This window comes from Lepidochelys olivacea, assembly GCF_965140295.1.
Source record: "Lepidochelys olivacea isolate rLepOli2 genome assembly, chromosome: 7".
Classification (NCBI taxonomy): domain Eukaryota; kingdom Metazoa; phylum Chordata; order Testudines; family Cheloniidae; genus Lepidochelys; species Lepidochelys olivacea.
In genome coordinates, this window is record NC_140417.1 from 107,163,750 (window position 1) to 107,183,088 (window position 19,339).

General features: G+C 37.9%; 1 protein-coding gene across 3 annotated transcripts in view; it reads right to left on the bottom strand.

Moving 5' to 3' along the window:
• Positions 1-223: 223 nt before the first annotated feature.
• Positions 224-19,339, bottom strand: part of TACC2 (transforming acidic coiled-coil containing protein 2) — a 182,828-nt gene continuing 163,712 nt past the window's right edge. Inside the window, exons 17-23 of one of the 3 annotated variants that reach the window (XM_084634856.1) lie at positions 16,331-16,474; positions 15,228-15,304; positions 12,003-12,046; positions 3,526-3,686; positions 2,789-2,895; positions 1,960-2,080; positions 224-756 (exon numbers count right to left, since the gene is read on the bottom strand). In XM_084634856.1, coding sequence (XP_084490982.1) covers positions 691-756; positions 1,960-2,080; positions 2,789-2,895; positions 3,526-3,686; positions 12,003-12,046; positions 15,228-15,304; positions 16,331-16,474 — 720 coding nt within the window. In that variant the 3' untranslated portion in view covers positions 224-690. The remainder of the gene's footprint in view (positions 757-1,959; positions 2,081-2,788; positions 2,896-3,525; positions 3,687-12,002; positions 12,047-15,227; positions 15,305-16,330; positions 16,475-19,339) is intronic. The other 2 variants (XM_084634857.1, XM_084634858.1) reach the window with 2 other exon arrangements.

Below are 19,339 nucleotides of genomic sequence, written 5' to 3' on the forward strand. Positions count from 1 at the left end.
TCTACAGGGCCCAACTCTGCAAATACTTATGTACCTGAGTAACTTTACTCTTGTGAGCAGTCCCATTAAATACAATGGCACTGCTCATGTGAGTTAAGTTACTCATATGTGTATTACTTGAGCAGAAATGGCATTTCCCCTTACCACGTTTCTGGCATTACATGTAGAGAAAGCACCAAGTAAATAAAATCATGCTTATTTCCAAGTTTCAACGAAAAAATTTATTTACAATAGAGAATTTTATTTACGAGACATGCATTTTTTTTCATTTTTAATTTTATTTTACAAATCAGCAAATGCAGATCAAGTTTACACTCCTTAAGGCAAGAGTCCCCATGCAAGTAATACATGTTTATATTAAATCCAAAAGATATCCAACATGGGAACTCATGTACGAAGGGAAGGCTAGGATCAGCAACTTGTAATTTACTAGAGAACTTGACCATCTCCCTGATACAGGAACTTTGAGATCAACTTGCTATGAAATATACTATGAAAATGCAAACGATAGCAAGAAATTCTGATAGTCATCTTAGTACTGCATACAATTAAATCAACTTTATTTAGAAAGAAAATACAGTAGTGCATACGAAAAAGTGAAAATACAACCTGTCCACATCAATATATGGACATCAGTGTGCCAAAGGTCATATTGCACTCAATGTTGAAGTCCAGAAATTTGGTTAAAAGTTAGCTTTTCCCCATTTTGGCAATCAGTTCATCACAAATCTTTGTTAATTCTTCTATCTCTTTATTCTAAAAAACAAACAAAACAAATTAATAGTGCAAAAATATCTTTTAAAATATAAACATTTAAACAAATATAAACATAAGGCATCTTTTGCATTTATTATTATGTGATTTTAGGAAAAAAATCTTTTCCCCACTAATAAGAAAAGAAAGATAGAAATGGATAGTACTGCGATCAATGCAACAGTGTCAATTTAGCAGGTCTGGTGAAGACACGCTAAATTGACGGGAGAGTGCTCTCATATCGATTTGTATACACCACTTCCCTGAGAAGCGTAAGGGAAGTCCGCGGGAGAGTGTCTCCCATCGACACAGCGCAGTGTAGGCACCATGGTAAGCTGATCTGACTATGTCGACTTCAGTTATGTTATTCACATAACTGAAGAAGCGTAACTTAGATTGATTTACCATGGTAGTGTAGATCAGCCCTCGGCCTCTATTACCTCCCCCTCCCCATATGGTCTGGCAACACTGCCAAAGCATGGTTCTGCTCTGAAAAGTAGGTTGGGGTCCTAACTGACAGACGGCGAATAACTGTGACACTACTGGTTCTGTAAATCCCAATAAATATGCGTGACTTAAAAAAAGGATAAAAGCTGGTGCAAGTACATGATTTAAAAACAAAGTAATTGACAAACAAATAAAAAAATTAACATTCTACAGAATTAACCACAATTTCTGTGCATTAAAAAACCTTTTAGTGAAAAGGAAACAGATATAGCTTAATCAAAGTCTAACAGGAAAATATACAATTTGTAACCCAGCATATAACACAATGCATTTTATAATGAAGTATGTATGATACACGAAAATTTTCTTCTTCGATTTAGCCTTCAAATTATCATCATCATCATCATCATCATCGTGGGTCATTTTGTGATTCTAAATTTGTTCAGACAGGTTAACTGCATTAGCTAGAGCAGGGGTTCTCAAACTGGGGGTTGGGACCCCTCAGGGATTGCGAGGTTATTACGTGGGGGGTTGCGAGCTGTCAGCCTCCACCCCAAACCCTGCTTTGCCTCCAGCATTTATAATGGTGTTAAATATATAAAAACATTTTTTTAATTTATAAGGCGGTGTTGCACTCAGAGGCTTGCTGTGTGAAAGGGATCATCAGTACAAAAGTTTGAGAACCGCTGACCTAGAGCAACTGATGCTGGCAAACTGCATCACTGTAACTGAGTTTTAGTACAGAAATTCTTAAATTACCTTTTGTTCCAGTGTTCTTTCCAATGCATCCACTTTCAGCTGCTCTTTACGGAGACTGGCCTGATATGCTGCTTGTTCTTGTTGAGCCTTGCCTCGGACTTGTGCAATTTCAGCATTGGCTCTATAGAAATACAGGTTTCTCTGGTGAATGTTAATTCTTGCAAAGGGGAGGACTAAGGCTAACGACAGCTAAAATAGATGTGGCGGATGAATGTGGTTGGGCAGTTGCTGGGCACCACTTTGAATGTGCCCTTGAAACTTTACAGCCACCTTTGACTAAGATAATAAGATAGTTCTATCTCCTTACTCCGGGCCTGCCTTGAATAGAGACTGTGAAACTCTTTTTATCAACAGTTTAATCCTGAGTTAACTGTTCTAGTGGAAATATCTCTTGTGTGTCTTAGTTCAGATAATTATCATAAGACTTAAACATAAGTGGGCGCTAGAAACACTTACTTGATCTTACCAAACTAGCAAAGAAACCCTCGGAAGCTGTCTGTCTTAGGAGGAGGCCCTTCATGTAGTCCATTTCATAGAGCACCATTATCATTAACCAAATGGCTTTGCTTTGTTCTCTGTGATCAGTTAATATAGTGTTGGTATTAGTGCTCACTTGTCACCATGGATTTGTCCCCCTCCCCCACAGAAAAAAAAAGAAGAAGAACTACTGGCGATTTATTAGTCCAGGCCCTCTCCATCACATATGAACATGAACTCCGTCAAGTAAAATACAGGCATACAGTGCTGCAAGTCATAAAATATTAGGCCTGTCTATTGAGGATGTTCCTGTAATCTAAACACCTGAAAGGGTAAACACTCAAACAATTACCTGTCCAGTTTTTCTTCAGCATGAACTTTGAGGGCTTGGTACCTCTGCTCCTCTTTCTTTACTCGTGATAAATACTCCTGTGCACATTTCTTTAACACTTCTTCATTCTGAAATGAGCAGATTGAAGTGTCAATGGCATATCAACAAACAAGGTGACAGTTTTCAGTCTGTGCTGGTGAAATTACAGGATTTAAACTCCTGTAGCAATATATGGCTACACGCACAAGTCATCTGAGGCAGTATTTTATGATCCAAAAAGTTACAATACTGCACTTCGTATGTTGTACTTGAGTGAAATTATTTGTTTTACAGGGTAGGGAGCCCCACTGCCCGAAGCCCTGTACAAACTTATAAGACATGGCCCTCAATCAGAAGAGCTTACAGGCGGAATTCCAACAACGCTAGTTATGCATGAGCCATCTCTTAATAAACAGATAATTCAAATCACCATTAACACAATATATATTGCATTTGCTGTGTAGCATGTATGAAGTTGTTCTTTTATAATACTCTAATACTTCTGGAGCTATTCCCTCATAATCAAGCATAAACACATACATACATACATACATCTCCTCCTCTCTCCCCCTCCCCCCCATTACAATCTAATGTCAATTTGTAACTTGGACAAATGACTCAAAACAATGACAGTAGCTAAAGGTAAGCAATGTTTGTATATACCTATAAGAGAGTTTCTCTAGTTTTTTGGAAGGAGGAGAGTTAAAACTTTGACTTACTTTCCGAAATCCCTCCAGAACCTCTTTCATTTTTTCATATCTCCTAAAAAGGTCTGCCAGAGATTTCTCCACAGAGTTCAGGTCTGCCAAAGCTTGTTCCTTCTCCACAATTAGCTGCTGGACAGTATGATGGGAGACAGATTTCTCTCTCTGTTCATCCTCTGCAATAAAAGCAAGAGTATGGAATGGGTTAAGAACACTGAATGACTATCACCTGTAGTTTTTATGATACTCTGCTGTGTAGCTTGTATTAATAGTTAAGTGTTTGTATTCAATCCAGAAAAGGCATTATACAGAGGCATAATCCTATGCTCAGTGTAATTTCTCTAGTTATAAATTTTACTTTTGATGTGAGAAACAAATGTGATCAGATCTTGACACTGATGATTTATATAAACTTTGAACTCAGTTGTTCACATTAAAGAAAGAGAGGTTGGATTCTCCCTTTTTGCACCAAAGAGGAGCTAACCGTAAATAAGTTAAATTTCTGCACTATATTGATATGTGGCATGCACTATTTGTAATGCTCAATCTTCATGCCTCCTGGCATAGTGATTAATCTAATACAAACTCCTGGCTTCATTTAATTACTCTTGAGAAAACAGGCCTTCAGTTTATGTAGAACTGAAATATGATTTTGCTGTGTATTGTAGCCAATGCAAGTCAGGAAACTTGGCACCAGATTTATATTTTCTAAGTTATCTGTATGATAAACATAGGAGTCAAATACAATGGCATCCTTTTTGATCTTCTCATCTCTGTAACTTCAAAACCAGGAATGAAGTCAAGGAAGAGCCTGATTCTATACAAAATATTCCACCACTCTTTTCTTCAAGTGAGGACTCAAGAGATAAACTGGCACCTCTTTGCAAATATAGACAGGAAGCTCTGATATTCTGTTTCTTAAAATGCTTCATTTTTCATACCACAAGCTACGATTCCAATGTTCCATATTTCAGAGTGCATTCTGAATAGTTACACATTGTAAAGAAAACACAACTGTGAAAGATAATTGTATACTGTTTTCTTAAGTCTGTTATGGAAGTTTAGATGAGGTAACAAGTTCTCTTGCAACTTTCCGAAGTGTTTTTTATACAAGCCATTTAGCCCTATTGTGTTTGCAAACATGGCAAAGAGTTCCATTTTTAATTTGAATTGAGGCTGTAGTTTGAAATAAACTTTTTGAAGTGCAGTTCAACTCGGAAACGTGACAACATAGAAATGGCACTCTCATACTCGGATCATCTTTCCTCCTGGGTATTCAGAGGTTTCTACTGCTTATTTTGTTAGTCCTGCTGATCCAATGCAGTTGAGAGAAAGTGAGCTGGTTTTCCATCTGGTCCATCAACTGAAAATGGTTTTCAAAGTTCCAATCAGTAAATTTGTGCAAACTCACTGATAGTACTGGCATTACACAAGTGTGGCTGAGGGCATAATTTGGCCTGCAGATTTGTTTTTGTTACGGGTGATGTATGAGATGCAAAACCAGAGTGGTTCTCATGGTGAATGAGCTGGTGTGGGAATTAGAATAACATTCTTTCACTTGTAAACTGTACGCATCAGATAAGGAGAAACCATTGAGAAACACTGAACCCCACAATACCATGTCACTTTGCAGAGTTTCCCTTTAATAAAATTTTAGAAATCATTGTTAAGAAATTCTACGTACTTATTTCAACTGTGATCTCTAAAAGAAATGCTGTGAATATCTACAGACACAAGGGAATAAAGGGAGAACCATTTCCATTTTTCATCCCTCATTTCTTTTCCCAGTCTTCTCAGGGGTCTTCTGCTGAAGTCCCATCATAATATTAGTTTTTATTTCTGTTTTGTTTTTTTAAGGATCACATGCCACTTAAGGGCCTGATCCTGAAACAGATCTGCAGGTACAGGCCCATTCTCCTGCACAAAATCTCACCTCCTTGTGATTCCATGCAAGAATAAGGGTCCATATGTGTGGAACTGTTGCAGGATCAATCCTTTACCATACACTTAAGTGGCAACTCAAAAACCCAAAATTTTGCCTTTTTTCAATGTCAGCAATCACACTAATCCCTACGATATTTCAGTGACTTCCTTCTCCTTCTGTCTCTACGGCAATCTGCACTGTAAAGAATTCACCACACACCTCTTCACATTCATAAAGGAAGTTCCTTTCCCTCCACCTCCTGGAATCTTGGCAGCTGCCCTATATCAAGAAGGGCTGGACCAGCTCCCACCAAAGCTGATCACCACCATCACTCTCTTCAGCTGGCCAGTGGAGATTAGAAGAGTGACATTTAGTGTTCACTTCATCTGCCTCATGTCTTGCATGCTGTCCCTGTCATGCCTTCATGCCAACATCTGGCCAGGTCCCAAACTTAGATCCCAAAGAAGGAGAGGAATTATTTAGGTGGTACAAGGATAAAATGATAAGGAAAATGTAGACTATCAGGACAAAGCTTCCTGACTGTGAGCTCTAGGAAACTTAAGAACAGTGTCCTAAGGGAAACGTTGAAAGCCCCATTGCCTGGGGCATTTTAAAAAGGGTTGGATGAAATGTGAATATACACTATGGAAACTAATCCAACATTTCCTGGGGTGAGACTGGAAGACCTAATAGATATTTTCCATTACTTAACTTCAGTGACTTCCCTGAGCAGTAGTACTGTGCAGCTAATAAACTGCCAGCAACATCCTAGTTAGATAATTATAAATAAATATTTATATACAAGCTTATATAATTCCTTAATTAAAATGGCGAACATCACTTGAACATGCTGTCCACAATTCACAAATAAGAAAATCCTCCTTTATACTTAGAAGTGATATTTTTATTGAAAGAGCCAGAGAAAAACAGATACTAGCGAAAGAAAGGTATCACCCAATATCTTTCAAACCAATTTTCAATCTCAGTTAACATTTGCATTATTTAATGGGGATGAGGCAAATACAAAGAATAAAAGCAAAAAAAAAAAAAAGAGCAATATGTCAAAGTTGGTGAAAAGCACTACTTACCAGGTTTGCCTGTTTATTTGTTTTGCAAGCAAATAGCAAGAAGCAAAAAAAAAAAAAAAAAAAAAATGGAAGCAAAATAGAAAATCAGGGAATTTGTTAGGAAAGCAGAAATAAATTAATGCTTAACAACCTGTAATGCAGAAAGCATACAATTCTTTTGTTTTTATAATGAGATTTTAAAAAACATCCTTTAATTTTGAAATATATGAATATATTTTTGGAGAGAAAATTACAAATACATTTCCATTGCAACAGTGAAAAGTAAACACAAAACAGACCTTTAGGGAAAAAATCATAGATGAATATGATGCTCACGAAAGCAAAGGACTATTGCTGAAATGCATCCTTCTACAAAGGGCCAGGACAAGTTAGCACTTGTTAATACTGCAGAGTAGTGAATTTTATAATGGAGAATTGACTTGAGCTCAACACAGTGAAAACAAGGGCAGTGCAAGCTTTTTTACACAGTTCATCTGCACTCCATCCTGATCTGCAACACTGTTACTAGTCCACTCTATGAGCCTCTCATGAACAGAGCATGCTGTGTGTGTGTACAAATGTGCAATAGGTGCTAAGGCAAACAAACTAATGAAAAAGAAAGCAAAGACATATGCAAAAAGGCACTAGTTCGGTATGGAGCTATGTATTGACAGCTACAGTGCTCTCACCCACACAATACAGATCACTGAACGGAACTACTTGGATGAGTTAAATAGAGCAATATTTGTCCCTACATGTATAAACTAGCAAATTTAGGACCTGCTCCCGCTGAAGTCAATGGTAAAATCCCCATTAATGGATTATATAGAGAGACAAGACATTCTAGAAAAGCTCTACTAGGACCTATTGACCTAATTGAATATTCCTTCCAAGGGATTAGAGAACTAGGTTCAGTTGTAATTAAGTCGACTTCTAGTAGTTGGCTTTATAAAGAGATCAGAAGGATTCAGTCATAAATAGAAACAATTCGGGTGAGTGTACTCATGTTGAAGTACACTATTTTCCTTATTTTGTTTTATCATTAAGGCAGCTTTGTTTGCAACAACAATGCACAGCTGGCTTTTCATGAATACAGGTATAGTATATTGCCAATCAGCTTTTTTTCTACTTGCTAGATGATTCTATTCCTTATTCAATTAAGTGAGCTCATCTTTATCCAAAATTAATAACGTAATTTAGAGCCATGTTTCTAAATAGCTGCTACAGATCCTGTTTTGACACAACTAGACACAGTTCAACAAGCATCATCAATTTGTCTGAATTCAAAGTATAAGGATCTTACTGTTTGCTCTGTGATCAGAGACCAGAAATTTTAATTATTCTTCATTTGTTGGAAATAATGATAAAGAAAAAGCTGCAGGTCCTTAGAATTTACTCCATAGTGACACTATAGTAACTCCCCACTTAACGTCCTCTCGCTTAATGTTGTTTCGATCTTACATCCCTGCTCAATTACAGAACATGCTCCATTTAAAATTGTGCAACGCTTCGCTATAACATCCTTTGGCTGCCTGCTTTGTCCACAGCTGGCAGCTCCCCTATTAGCTTCCCTACATCCCCTCCCCTGCCCACCAGCAGACCCTGGGGATCAGCACCTTCCCCCTCTTCCCTCAGCCTCCTGCCCGTGGCAATCAGCTAGCTTGTGGTGTTTTGGAGGGGGGTGGGGAGGGGCAAGGACTTGGAGCACAGGCTCCCCCTCCCTCCCAAATGCCACAAACCAGCTGATTGCTGCACGCGGAGTCCTTGGGGAGGGAGGTGGAGCCTGCATACCGTGTCCTCACTCCTCCCCCCTCCCTCCTGAATGTGCAAGCCAGCTGATTGCTGTGGGCAGGAGGAAGGGGGGAAGAGCAAGGACATGGCATGTGGAGTAAAGGGGGAAGGGGGGGAGAAGAGGCGGGTTAAGGGTGGGGGTTTGGGGGAAGGGGTGGAGTGGGCGGGCCGAGGGTTGAGTCCCCCGCTTCTGGTGCTTGCAGAGTAGGGGAAGCTGCCACTGCTGCTGCTCAACGTGCTTCTCCTAGCCTACAGCACCTTCAGCCTCCTTGCCTGCCTCACTGTCTCCAGTGCCAGTGGGCTGTGCCTGTGTGGGGTAAGGCGGGGGCACCTCTCAACTATAGGACTGTGCTGTATGTTTGTAAACACACAACATGTGCACACTAATCCCCCATACCCAGCCATTCACTGTTGCTTTATGGCCCAATGGCCCTGCTCGGGAATAGGACTCTACACAAAGTGTTTGCGAGGCTACCAGCTGCCTGCAAAGAAGCTGCAGGTGGTGCACAGCAGAGGCCCTGCCTTGCTGTCTTGCTACACTGATGATTGTAGTATTAAATTGCTTGTTTAAAATTGTTTAAAATGTATATAATGCCTTTTGTCTGGCAAAAAACAATTTCCCTGGAACCTAACCCCACCATTTACATTCATTCTTATGGGGAAATTGGATTCGCTTCACATCATTTCATTTAAAGTCGCATTTTTCAGGAACATAACTACAATGTTAAGTGAGGAGCTACTGTATTTCACAGACAGCAATTTCCATTCACCAAACATTACATAATATAAAATTGATACAGTGGATCAGTGAAAGGAGCTCAGGCATCCTAGTCATGGGTGCCTTAAGAGGCTACTTATAAAATAAATAGATAGGAGCAGCTTTGACTGGGAGGTACAGCTATTAAATTATATTTTATTTATAAATTTCAAACACTGAATGTTCATCTTCAGGCAAAGGCTAAAGTTTTTAACAACATAGTAAGCTGCAAACTGAAAAATTGTGTGTGCAGTTTAAAGTAAGCCATCTGTAATGGGCACCCATTTGCTATTACCTACAGTGTCCCTTTTCTATAAAATTCCTGTGCTGTACATTTTCTTGCATCAGTAATTAGGAGCCCTAGTCATGGACCAAGGTCCCTTTGTAAAGCTCCAAGCACTAACTGAACAAAAATTATGTCACACTGAAATCACTGTGTAAGTGGAAATAAGTAGTCCCATCCAACAGGTAGAAAATAAGGTGCTCTAAATAGCTTAAAAGTAGAACGTGAAATAGTAGTCACTGAAAAAGAGTATTTTGGTGGTTAACTATTCAAACTAGCTTGGGAGAAAAGGACAGCTGTAGTATCTGACCAAATGTACGGCCAGGTGAGACTGAAGAACTTTCTACGTTCCTGTGGTGGCAGTTTGTTCCTATGTGGAGGCTGAATACAGACTTAAGTATTGGAACATAAAAAATGGAAATATATCCTCAGCAGGGCTAGCTCTAGGTTTTTTGCCGCCCCAAGCAGAAAGCTGCCAAAACAAACAAAAATAAAAGGGGTGTGTGTGTGGGGGGCACAGAATGCCACCCCTTGAAAAGTGCCGCCCCAAGCATGTGCTTGGTTTGATGGTGCCTAGAGCCGGCCCTGATCCTCAGCCTCCCTGGCCATGTGCTACAAAACCTGAAAAAGAAGACCTATCTGGGACACTGGATGAAAATATTTGACATAGGGAAAAGCCAACTCAGTCCTGGGATAGATGAATCTTGGACATGAAACACAGGAAGCAATTTCAGATTGTATGAGAAATCAGCAAAGCCACATTTGGAAGACTCTAGTGCCTGATTCTCCACAGCACTGAGCCAGATTTATGCTGTTGCATCTCTGCCAACTTCACTGGAGACACACCAGCAGAAATCTAGTCTAAAACAGTGGAGAATTCAGTCCAATGTGTTTTCTGCTATTATAAAATGTGCATTACAAATGGCAGGGCACCAGCCAAAGGCAATCCAAATTAAATGGGGATTTAAAGCTCTTAAATTCAAAAGGGTCAGAGAAGTTAGGTCAGCATTCACGGAAGAGGAGTTTAAGACCTTATTTTGAAGTCACTTATGCAATGCTTATTTACATTTTTCACCTGAATGGCAAGAGATGCACAATGCTGCAGTGAATGAAATCAATGATCTGCATGGAAGGGAATGTATCTCCCTAAGGTTCTACTATTTACGTCAAAAGAAGTTGAGATTTGTCGGTGCAAATTAGTCAAATTATTAATCATTATTATTATTGTTTGCTTTGGGAGAAAACAAGCAAGTCTGTTATATTCACCGGTTTAAATGAAATATGTTTAACTCATGTTCTGAGCTTCTTACTCACTTACTCCTTCCACAACATCCAGCCCATACATATATGCAGTACATGTGGGGAAGTGCCAACATTATGAAAATATTACTCTAAATTTAGCTATATTAATGGAGAAGAAATGATAAAAATAACCAAAATATTTGGTGTCATGCAGGATGATACATAAAAAATTGAAAGCGCCAGTTTCAACAGAGGGTAACACAACGACATTTATAAATGTCAATGATAATACACTAGTAGATGTAATGAAAACTTTTCTCATTATCAGTCTATTTTTAAGACAGAGGCACATACACATTACATGCCACACATATAGAGCTTTACTTGGTACTCCCCATGACCATTCTCTGCTATAAATAATGCTATATTGTAAAGATCAGTAGAAATACACTGAGCACATTACAATACAACCACTTTCCCCTCTCTTTGATGAATTCATTAGTCTGAGCTGACCTCCCTTCTGAAGCTCACTTTCCAAAAGAAATAGATATAAGTTTATCTCTGATTGGCCTACCTTTCCTGGCCCTCGGAGACAAAGCTCCAAATGAAGCATTCTGCTGGACACAACACCAGCCACTCTCCCCCGCCTAGCAAGCTGAGAACCTTCTATAACAAGAAAGCCAGAATCTGAAGATAATATGGGTTAGGAAGTCCTTCAAAGAAAGCTTTTTAAAACAGTGCCTTTTGAGCTAGGCCTAAAATGCCACCAGAGTTCAGGAATCTTGCAATTTCTGTTTTTGAGAAACTTTGTAAGTAATCTTTTATTTGCAAGATATTTTGTGAACAGATATTTTCCAGCTTTTCTAGGGGTAGATCCTCTCATAATTTATATTCCAAAAGCCACATTAGCTTCAGTACGTCACTCAGGGTTTGGCCCCTAGTGATCTCTGATCTGGGAGTGGAGTTAATTCACGGTTTTGCTGGGATAAATGTACCTAAAAAAGATGGCCTCTGTTGGTGTGAAGAAGCAAGTTTTGGTACTGGTAGTTAAGAAAAAAAGTTGTGTGTGTCTGGTAAGAGTAATTTAAATGACACAAATGCCTTTCTGCAAGAAATATTCTTGAATCTCAGCCAAAATAGTTGTGTATTCTGGACGTGTTTTCTATGGAATAGCTTGCTTTGGTGTAGAAGAGAAACCTTGGACAATCTTGAATGCTTCAGATTATAGTATCTGCAGAATGGAGTATTTATTTTTCAGCTTAAACTAGTAGCACATAATTCTGCCCTCAGATGTATACACAATTCCCATGAATGTCAATAGGAGTTCAACGGGCATATCCAAGGTCAGAATTAGGCCCCCAGCCATAAACATATTTCTGTGCTCTCTTCAGAGTCTACAACACCATATTCCATAGCAGTAACACCTACCTATCATCTGAGCAATCGTCTTCTCATATTCTGAAACTATTTTCCTACAAAAGAAATGAAAAGAAAAGCTGTGTTTGCAAATGTTATAGTTGCTAATGGCTTACTTGAATAACAAGGCTATTAAATAGCTGCACTTCTATATCATGGCAAAATGCAATACAGATCCACTTCACACACTTAGAAGCCATATAATCTCTTGTCCTTTTTTGTTTGAGGCTGTTGCATTATTATTGACTCTCTGAAACAAAAATAAGCGAATAAATTCAATACAACCAAGCAGTTCAAATGTTGATTCTAATTTTTTAATTTGCCATTTGAATATAAAAGGCAGAGCGGAGAAACTGATTTTATACAAGTTTCTTTTATTCACCATAATCCTAAAGTACTTCACCAATCATGAATTATATCAAGGGTCATATTTTCATTTAGGATCTGGAGCCATGGGCAGTTTGATTCATGTCGGGGGTGGGGGGAGAAGGGGGAAGAGGGAAGAGAGGGTAACACAATTTTCTTCCTTTTTCTCTCTCTCTCTCTTTTGATTAGCTTGTGTTTATTTTTACTTTAGGAAAAAGATGAGAGGCTTTCATTTTAAAGATAGCTACCAAATCTTACGCACATCAAATACAAAGTAAGGGACATTCATTCAGTTCTTAAGACTGAAAAATCACCTGAAATAGTCAATCATGCAGCATGATTGCCCTAATTTTGTGCAATTTCTGTAAAACAATCAGCAAAATGATAATTTTATGCTTAGTCTATATTTTAAAAAATACAGTCACATCCTGTTTTGAATTTTCTTCTTGAAAAGAGGTTAACCAAAATAAGCAGATTAAAAGTGATTTGAAAAGCTGATCCATTCCTTCCCACATCCAAATCAAGCTAATGAAATGAGACTAGCCTTAGCTGTGCTTTGAATGATGAGCCATATATGACTGTCTATCAAATCAAAATAACCATGTGCTTAGTCCAAAGTGCGTATTCAAAATATCCCTTTTACATTTTTTTGTTTGTATTCTGTAAAGTCGATTTTAATTGCTGCATTTTGAAAAAGTGTATTGCAAATAGGTCGTGTTACTTGGGTGGGAGAAAGCTCAAGTCCAAAAGTTGATGATAAATGGGGAAGTGATGGGATAGCCGATACAAATGAGTTATTTATAACCTCTCCATCTAAACAAAAACAAAGTGAAACCCGAGTTAAAAGCGACTCCCGCAATTAATGTAAAGCCCACCCTTAATGAACACTGTACTTAGTGTCATTGGCCCAATGCTGCCCCTATTAGCCCCAGTCCTGTCAAGGGGTCAGAAAAGCATGACCCTTACTCAGCTGGGAAGTCATGTTGACCTCAGTGAGACTCCACACTCCAGTAATGATCCAGGTTTGTAGAGCTCTTTGCAGGACTGGAGCCAGGAAATGCAAGGGCATGTGCTGTGCTCTTTGTGGAAAAGTAGGGCAGAGCTTTGGCATGAACTGCACAGCTCTGTAGCATCCACCTGGGGATTTGTTCAGAGTTGCTGAGGGTGCTCTCAAAGCATTAATTTTGCTGTAAAAAAGGCAATTTAAATTAAAAAACTAAGTTAGCTTTAGGAATTTTCCCTAGAAAGGAAGGGCTCTATTAGCATCCACAGAAGAGTCCAATAGCTACATAATGTCTTTAACAGCTCTGTATATCCTAGGAAGTTACATGGTGTTAGAACAGGAACCTGAGGAGTTATGGCATCAAATTTGTTGTTAAACACCATGTGCTAATACAATGTGATTTCCCAGGCTAGACTAGCCCACACAACTTAGAAATAGAAAGAAAGGAGACCATCCTGTCCATTTCTTTGCCACCGTAGTACTGTTTGCTACAGAAAATGTTCTAGTGTTTTGCCCTGTCTAGATTTAATACTTCAAGGAGAACCTTGTGAGACTATTTCACAGCCTCAGAAGATCTAATGTCAAAAAACTGTTTTTCTAACATTCAGTCCACATTTTGCAGTACACAATTAGCTCCCCAGTTCTATTACGTTATTACCCTTGATCCATGCATACAATCCTCCTTGATAGCAGCAGGAGTTGTACAAATAGTTCCGCATTTGAAATGCCCCTTAAATTTTTGCTGTAAAAGGCTCGTTTAAGCAATGTCTTTGAAAGAAAGGTTTTTAAGCACTCCCCCTTGTAAAGCCTCAGATATGGTTGTGGTAGTTTGCTCCTTAGAGGAGTGACTAAAAAAAAAAAAAAGGCCTGAAATAGTTCTCTAAGTTATAAGATTAAAATTAAAAAATACATCAAAAAAATTAAAAACCTTTAAGACCCTTTAAAACATCTGTTATCAGATTTCTTTTCCTATTAATCATATTCTCAGGCTCAGTTTAGTGAGACAAACCAGCTCATCCTGTGTCTCATTTGGTCTTGTACAACCTATTTATGCGATGACACCAATAATAAGGAAAAAACCTCATTTAGTACACATCTGGTACTAAGACCAAAATTTCAGCAAAAGGGAAAAGCAATAATGATCCTTTGAGCAATACCTCTCAATGTATCAAAATACAGTGTCTTTCAGAAAGAAGCTACAGTTCATCACCCCCCTTTGGAATGGTAGAAATAGACCCAAAAAACAAAATCTAGCTGATGTTTCTTCTATGCATAGCTTTAAGATGACCTCAAGAGTTGGGTGAATACTGCCAAAAACTTCTTTGCCAATAGTCACTTGGATGTGTAAATGAATCTGCTTTGCTTTTACTGTTCGTGCTCTTTTTATGTTCACCTTCTGCAAACATTCATGCAATTGAATTTTACTGGCACAAATGTTATTAAATTTACCAGTGTGAATATTCCTATAAAAAGTGCAGGTGCATACATTCAGCCAGGGAACAGAAACAATACCAGGTTATTTATCTGACTAATGACAACTAAACAACATAGCCTGAATAGGGGAAAGTTCACCCCTGTGCAGAGAAACAGCCTAAGATCAATGCACCACTCCTCTTAACTCTCACTATTTTGAGGATTTTATGCAGTTAAAGTGGTGATTTGGCCTTATGTCTATCTGAACAGTGGTAAATTTCACCAGTAGAGAATAGCAAAAACTAGCAGAAAATGATTTAGGATCAATCCAAAGTGTGTAGTCCAAAAAAATAATGAAAAATTTCAAATAACTAATACATTTGTGCAAATCCCAGTTTGTTTGTGGATATTCATAAGCAGAAAGATTCAATTAATCTTGTCAATGACTGCCTCACCTCATCTCCATTACTTCCCTTCGGCTTTCTTCATATTTGTCTTTCCACTCGGATACTTCTCTTTCTTTGGCCACAGTCTATACAGAGGAAGAGGAAACAGGCTGTAAGAAAATTAGGTAAATCCAAGGAATTCATTAAGACAGCTAGGTAGCTAGATACTAGAACTAAATTATATTTTAATGGGATACACAACTGCTTTTAAAATTTAATATTCAATGCTGATACTAGAGCAAGGCCTGAGCTGAAGATTTCATATCTAGATTTGGATCCAAATCTATTCACCCCCAAGGAATTTTTCCATTTCAAACCATAAGGTCTGCATTCAAACGTGTGTATGTGGAACCCAACTCAAACTTCCCCAAGCTCTTTTGAGAGATGGTAAATCCTGTGTTTAAATTTATGCTCCTCCCTAATTACACGTAGATATGTTTACAGAGCTATTCCATTCCTCTATAGATGGAGTACCCTTATATCTGATTTCACAAGGGACCAAATCTTTAAATTCGTAGTAGGTCTTGAGTAATGCCTTCAGGATCTATCTTGAAGAAAGGTTCTGTTCTCATGCATGTATTTCTGGACTGAGTAACCATGGAATCATAATATCCATAACCTACATTCCTCCTTGTCCCTCCCACTCCTGTTATATCCACACAGTTTGTGCTTTTCTAACATCAGATTGTATCATCTTTTCAGGCAGGGATCAGTCTTTCATATTTTCTGTGGAGCACCATGTAGGCACCATAAAAATAATAAAACGTAGAAGAAGCCTTATGACATTTGTTTTAAAAAGATAAACCAATATTCCTTTGCTCAAGTTGTATAGATTGCAGGTAACTGCATAGTGATATGTAAAATAAATAATACAAATTTCCGTATACCGGGTCTGCTTCTCATCTACACCAAGCAAATAAAACTTACTCCCATTTTAAGTCCCTTTTACACTGCCAGAGCAGTGTAAAGGGGCCTTACTGTATAAAAGAATCAGGCCCACAGTTTTCTGTACAGACTACATCTAGTTCAGGTGAATGGCTTTTGAGAAAACTAGAAAGAAGTAAACTACCAACTGAAGAAACTTCTTATTTCCAGACACTATAAAAAGTTACCTCCTGTCTGGCAATTCGTAGTGCAGAATCCAAATCTTCTTGTTGGTAGAGCAGATCGGTGGTATTTTCTGCCTCAGAAGTGCTGATTCGGGAGTACAGAGTACTTTTAGAGATGGAAACATCTGCTGGGATAGCAGGCTCTTTCTGTATTTAAAAAAAACAAAACAAAAAGAAATTAACCATTGATTATGGGTTTACTAATAGTTCAGCTGGCATTTAATGGGGAAAATGAAACAATGAGGAAATATGATCTTACAATGAATGGAAAACATTAGAGTGCCAATCTATTAATATTTACCACTTTGTTCTTATACAGAAAACAATAAAGAGAATGCTGGGAAATCTAAAATTAGGAAGCCATGAGTTAGACCTTCTCAAAACTACTCTACACCTGAGAAAAATGAAATATCCAACAATAAAAACATTTGAGTGAAGAAAACAAGAAAAAAACAGAAGCAGTCATCACTGAAGGGGAATCAGTTTCAGTAAAACAATATTTAAAATGACAGAAAAAGGTAAGCTAACAGATATTGTACCAGCCAATGTACTTTATCTACTGTAAATTATATTCTATAGATGGTATTATAGATGCTACTGCTCCACCTGTATATAATGCGTGAGTACTATACGAGAAATTAATAAATTAAGTTCAGTTTTATTCTAAAGGGCCAGTCTTACACATCCTACTTGCATGATTCAGATCAAGTCAACAGGACTACATGAGTGAGTAAGGCAAACACACTTTGGCCCAAAGGTGCAAATAAAATAAGAAATGGGGAAAATATTTAAAAACCAACTATGCAAAACTTATATGCATTATCTTGCAAATAATATAATAAGCTAAACAATGCAAGATACAATGCATTCAGGGCTAGCCACAGAAAAAAATGAGAAAGATTATAAGAGAGAATTAGGAGGGTGCTAAAAATAAATCATCACAGTTTTAAGAAAAACATGTGGAAGGTGAAAATTGCACAAGAATTGTTTCATATGTGGAACAAGAGGACAGTGAAAGAGACAGTACAATATAGGTAATATATTGTTAGAAATAACAGCATTTTTAGCTGATGATGTACAGTTTCAAATTTTTTTGGACTCAGAGAAGATAACAGAAATGGGGTTCAATCGTCACAAGCACTCATATGGCCCACATTACTGTACTATCTCAGCATCACACAAACATTAATTAGTGTAACCTCACTATACCTTAGTAAGGGAGGGGAGTATGATCATCTTCACTTTACAGATGGGGAAATGAGGCACTAGAGATTGGTGGCCAGGTTCTCCATTACTATGTATCTCAGCTACTCATTTACACGAGTGCAAAGTCAGTATAAACAACCATTCAGATAAGCACTATTAAAAAAAACCACACACACACACAAAAACCAAACCCAAGAACACCCTAACACACACACACACACACTCCTTTAGCAAGTGGATGGGACTTTGCAGTAAAGGGGACTTCAGTAAGATATACAAAATCCTTAAGAAAAAAGAGAACTGATGCTTGTAAGAAGTTTTTTGATCTGTCACGTATAATACTAGGAATAATGGGACAAAATTCTGTTAAAGAAAGGTCAAGTGTCAAGGAAGTTTAGCTTAACTCTTTACACACAGAACAGCTAACGTATTAAGTAAAATACTAAAGGTGGTAATAGAAGCAACTTGCTTTATCTACTAAGTAGCCATGCAGACTAAACCAAGTTTAAGGATAGGACTGAAGATGCTGACATAACTTGTGTCATTCAATTAGTAGTATACGAACAAGTACCTACAAAAACACTGCATGTGACAGCCTTTGGATTGTGTGCCTTGAATTTGGCTTCTTTCGGATTTGCCTTTACTGTTATGACTTTGTTTCAGATATTCATAGTGCTTTTGGGGTTTGTTAGTATTTCATTGTTTATATAAAAATTGTATTTGATCCTCTATGTTCAAAGTAAAGTACAAATATCGGGCCAGATCCTGCTTACTTTATTCAATAACATAAATGGCTCACGAAAGTTAGCAGTATTTGGCCTATTATTTAATCCGCAAAACATCCCTGTCAAACAGGTGAGTATTAGCCAGATTTTTACCAATTGGGAAACAGACAGAGGTGAAATGACTTGCCCAAAGACATCTAGTGAGTCCATGGTACAGTCAGTATTAGAACTCAGAACTTCCTGATTCCTAGCCCTGTGAAAATCCCACCATCCCATGCTGACTTGGCATCATGCTTTAGTTCAGTGGTTCTCAAACTTTTGTACTGGTGACCCCTTTCATACAGCAAACTTCTGAGTGCGACCCCCCCACTTATAAATTAAAAACATTTTTTTATATTTAGCACTACTATAAATGCTGGAGGCGAAGCAGGGTTTGGGGTGGAGGCTGACAGCTTGCGACCACCCCCCCATAATAGGGTCACGACCCCCAACTTGAGAACCCCTGCTTTAGTTCATCCATAAATTTATGAAGCTGTTTCCTTTCCTTAAAAATTTATATTGAATAAATTCAAGTATAATTTGTTTCTAAGTATACCTCGCTCTGTATTATGGTTGTTTCATTTTTAATATGAGAGTATACAGGTTATCATTTTCTTTTATTTATATAATTTATAGACATTTCTATAGTGCTTATTACAGTTGTTTTCTATTTATTAGGGTCAGGTGAAAAATTCATAGCAAATAGAGTTCAATAATTTTTTCTTATATTACTGTTCCAGAATGATCTCAAAGCAGAACGCAACCTTCTCTTATTATTTAAATTATTTCCTGTGTTGTGTGCACTAGTAATACCAGCTCTGTATCTCATTTGGTGCAAGTATTGAAACTCAAACTGCATTAGACTAGATTTGACGCAAGTGATATGGCATGTCTCTGTTCTGACTGGATGAGTGTAGTCTTGCTATCATGTTTCTGCTCTGAATATTCACTTTTTTGAGTTTAAAGTTTGTTTTCCATGATTATACAATATTTGTCCAGATTCATTCTCCCAGCAAACATTTCCAGCAGTTAACTTGTTTGC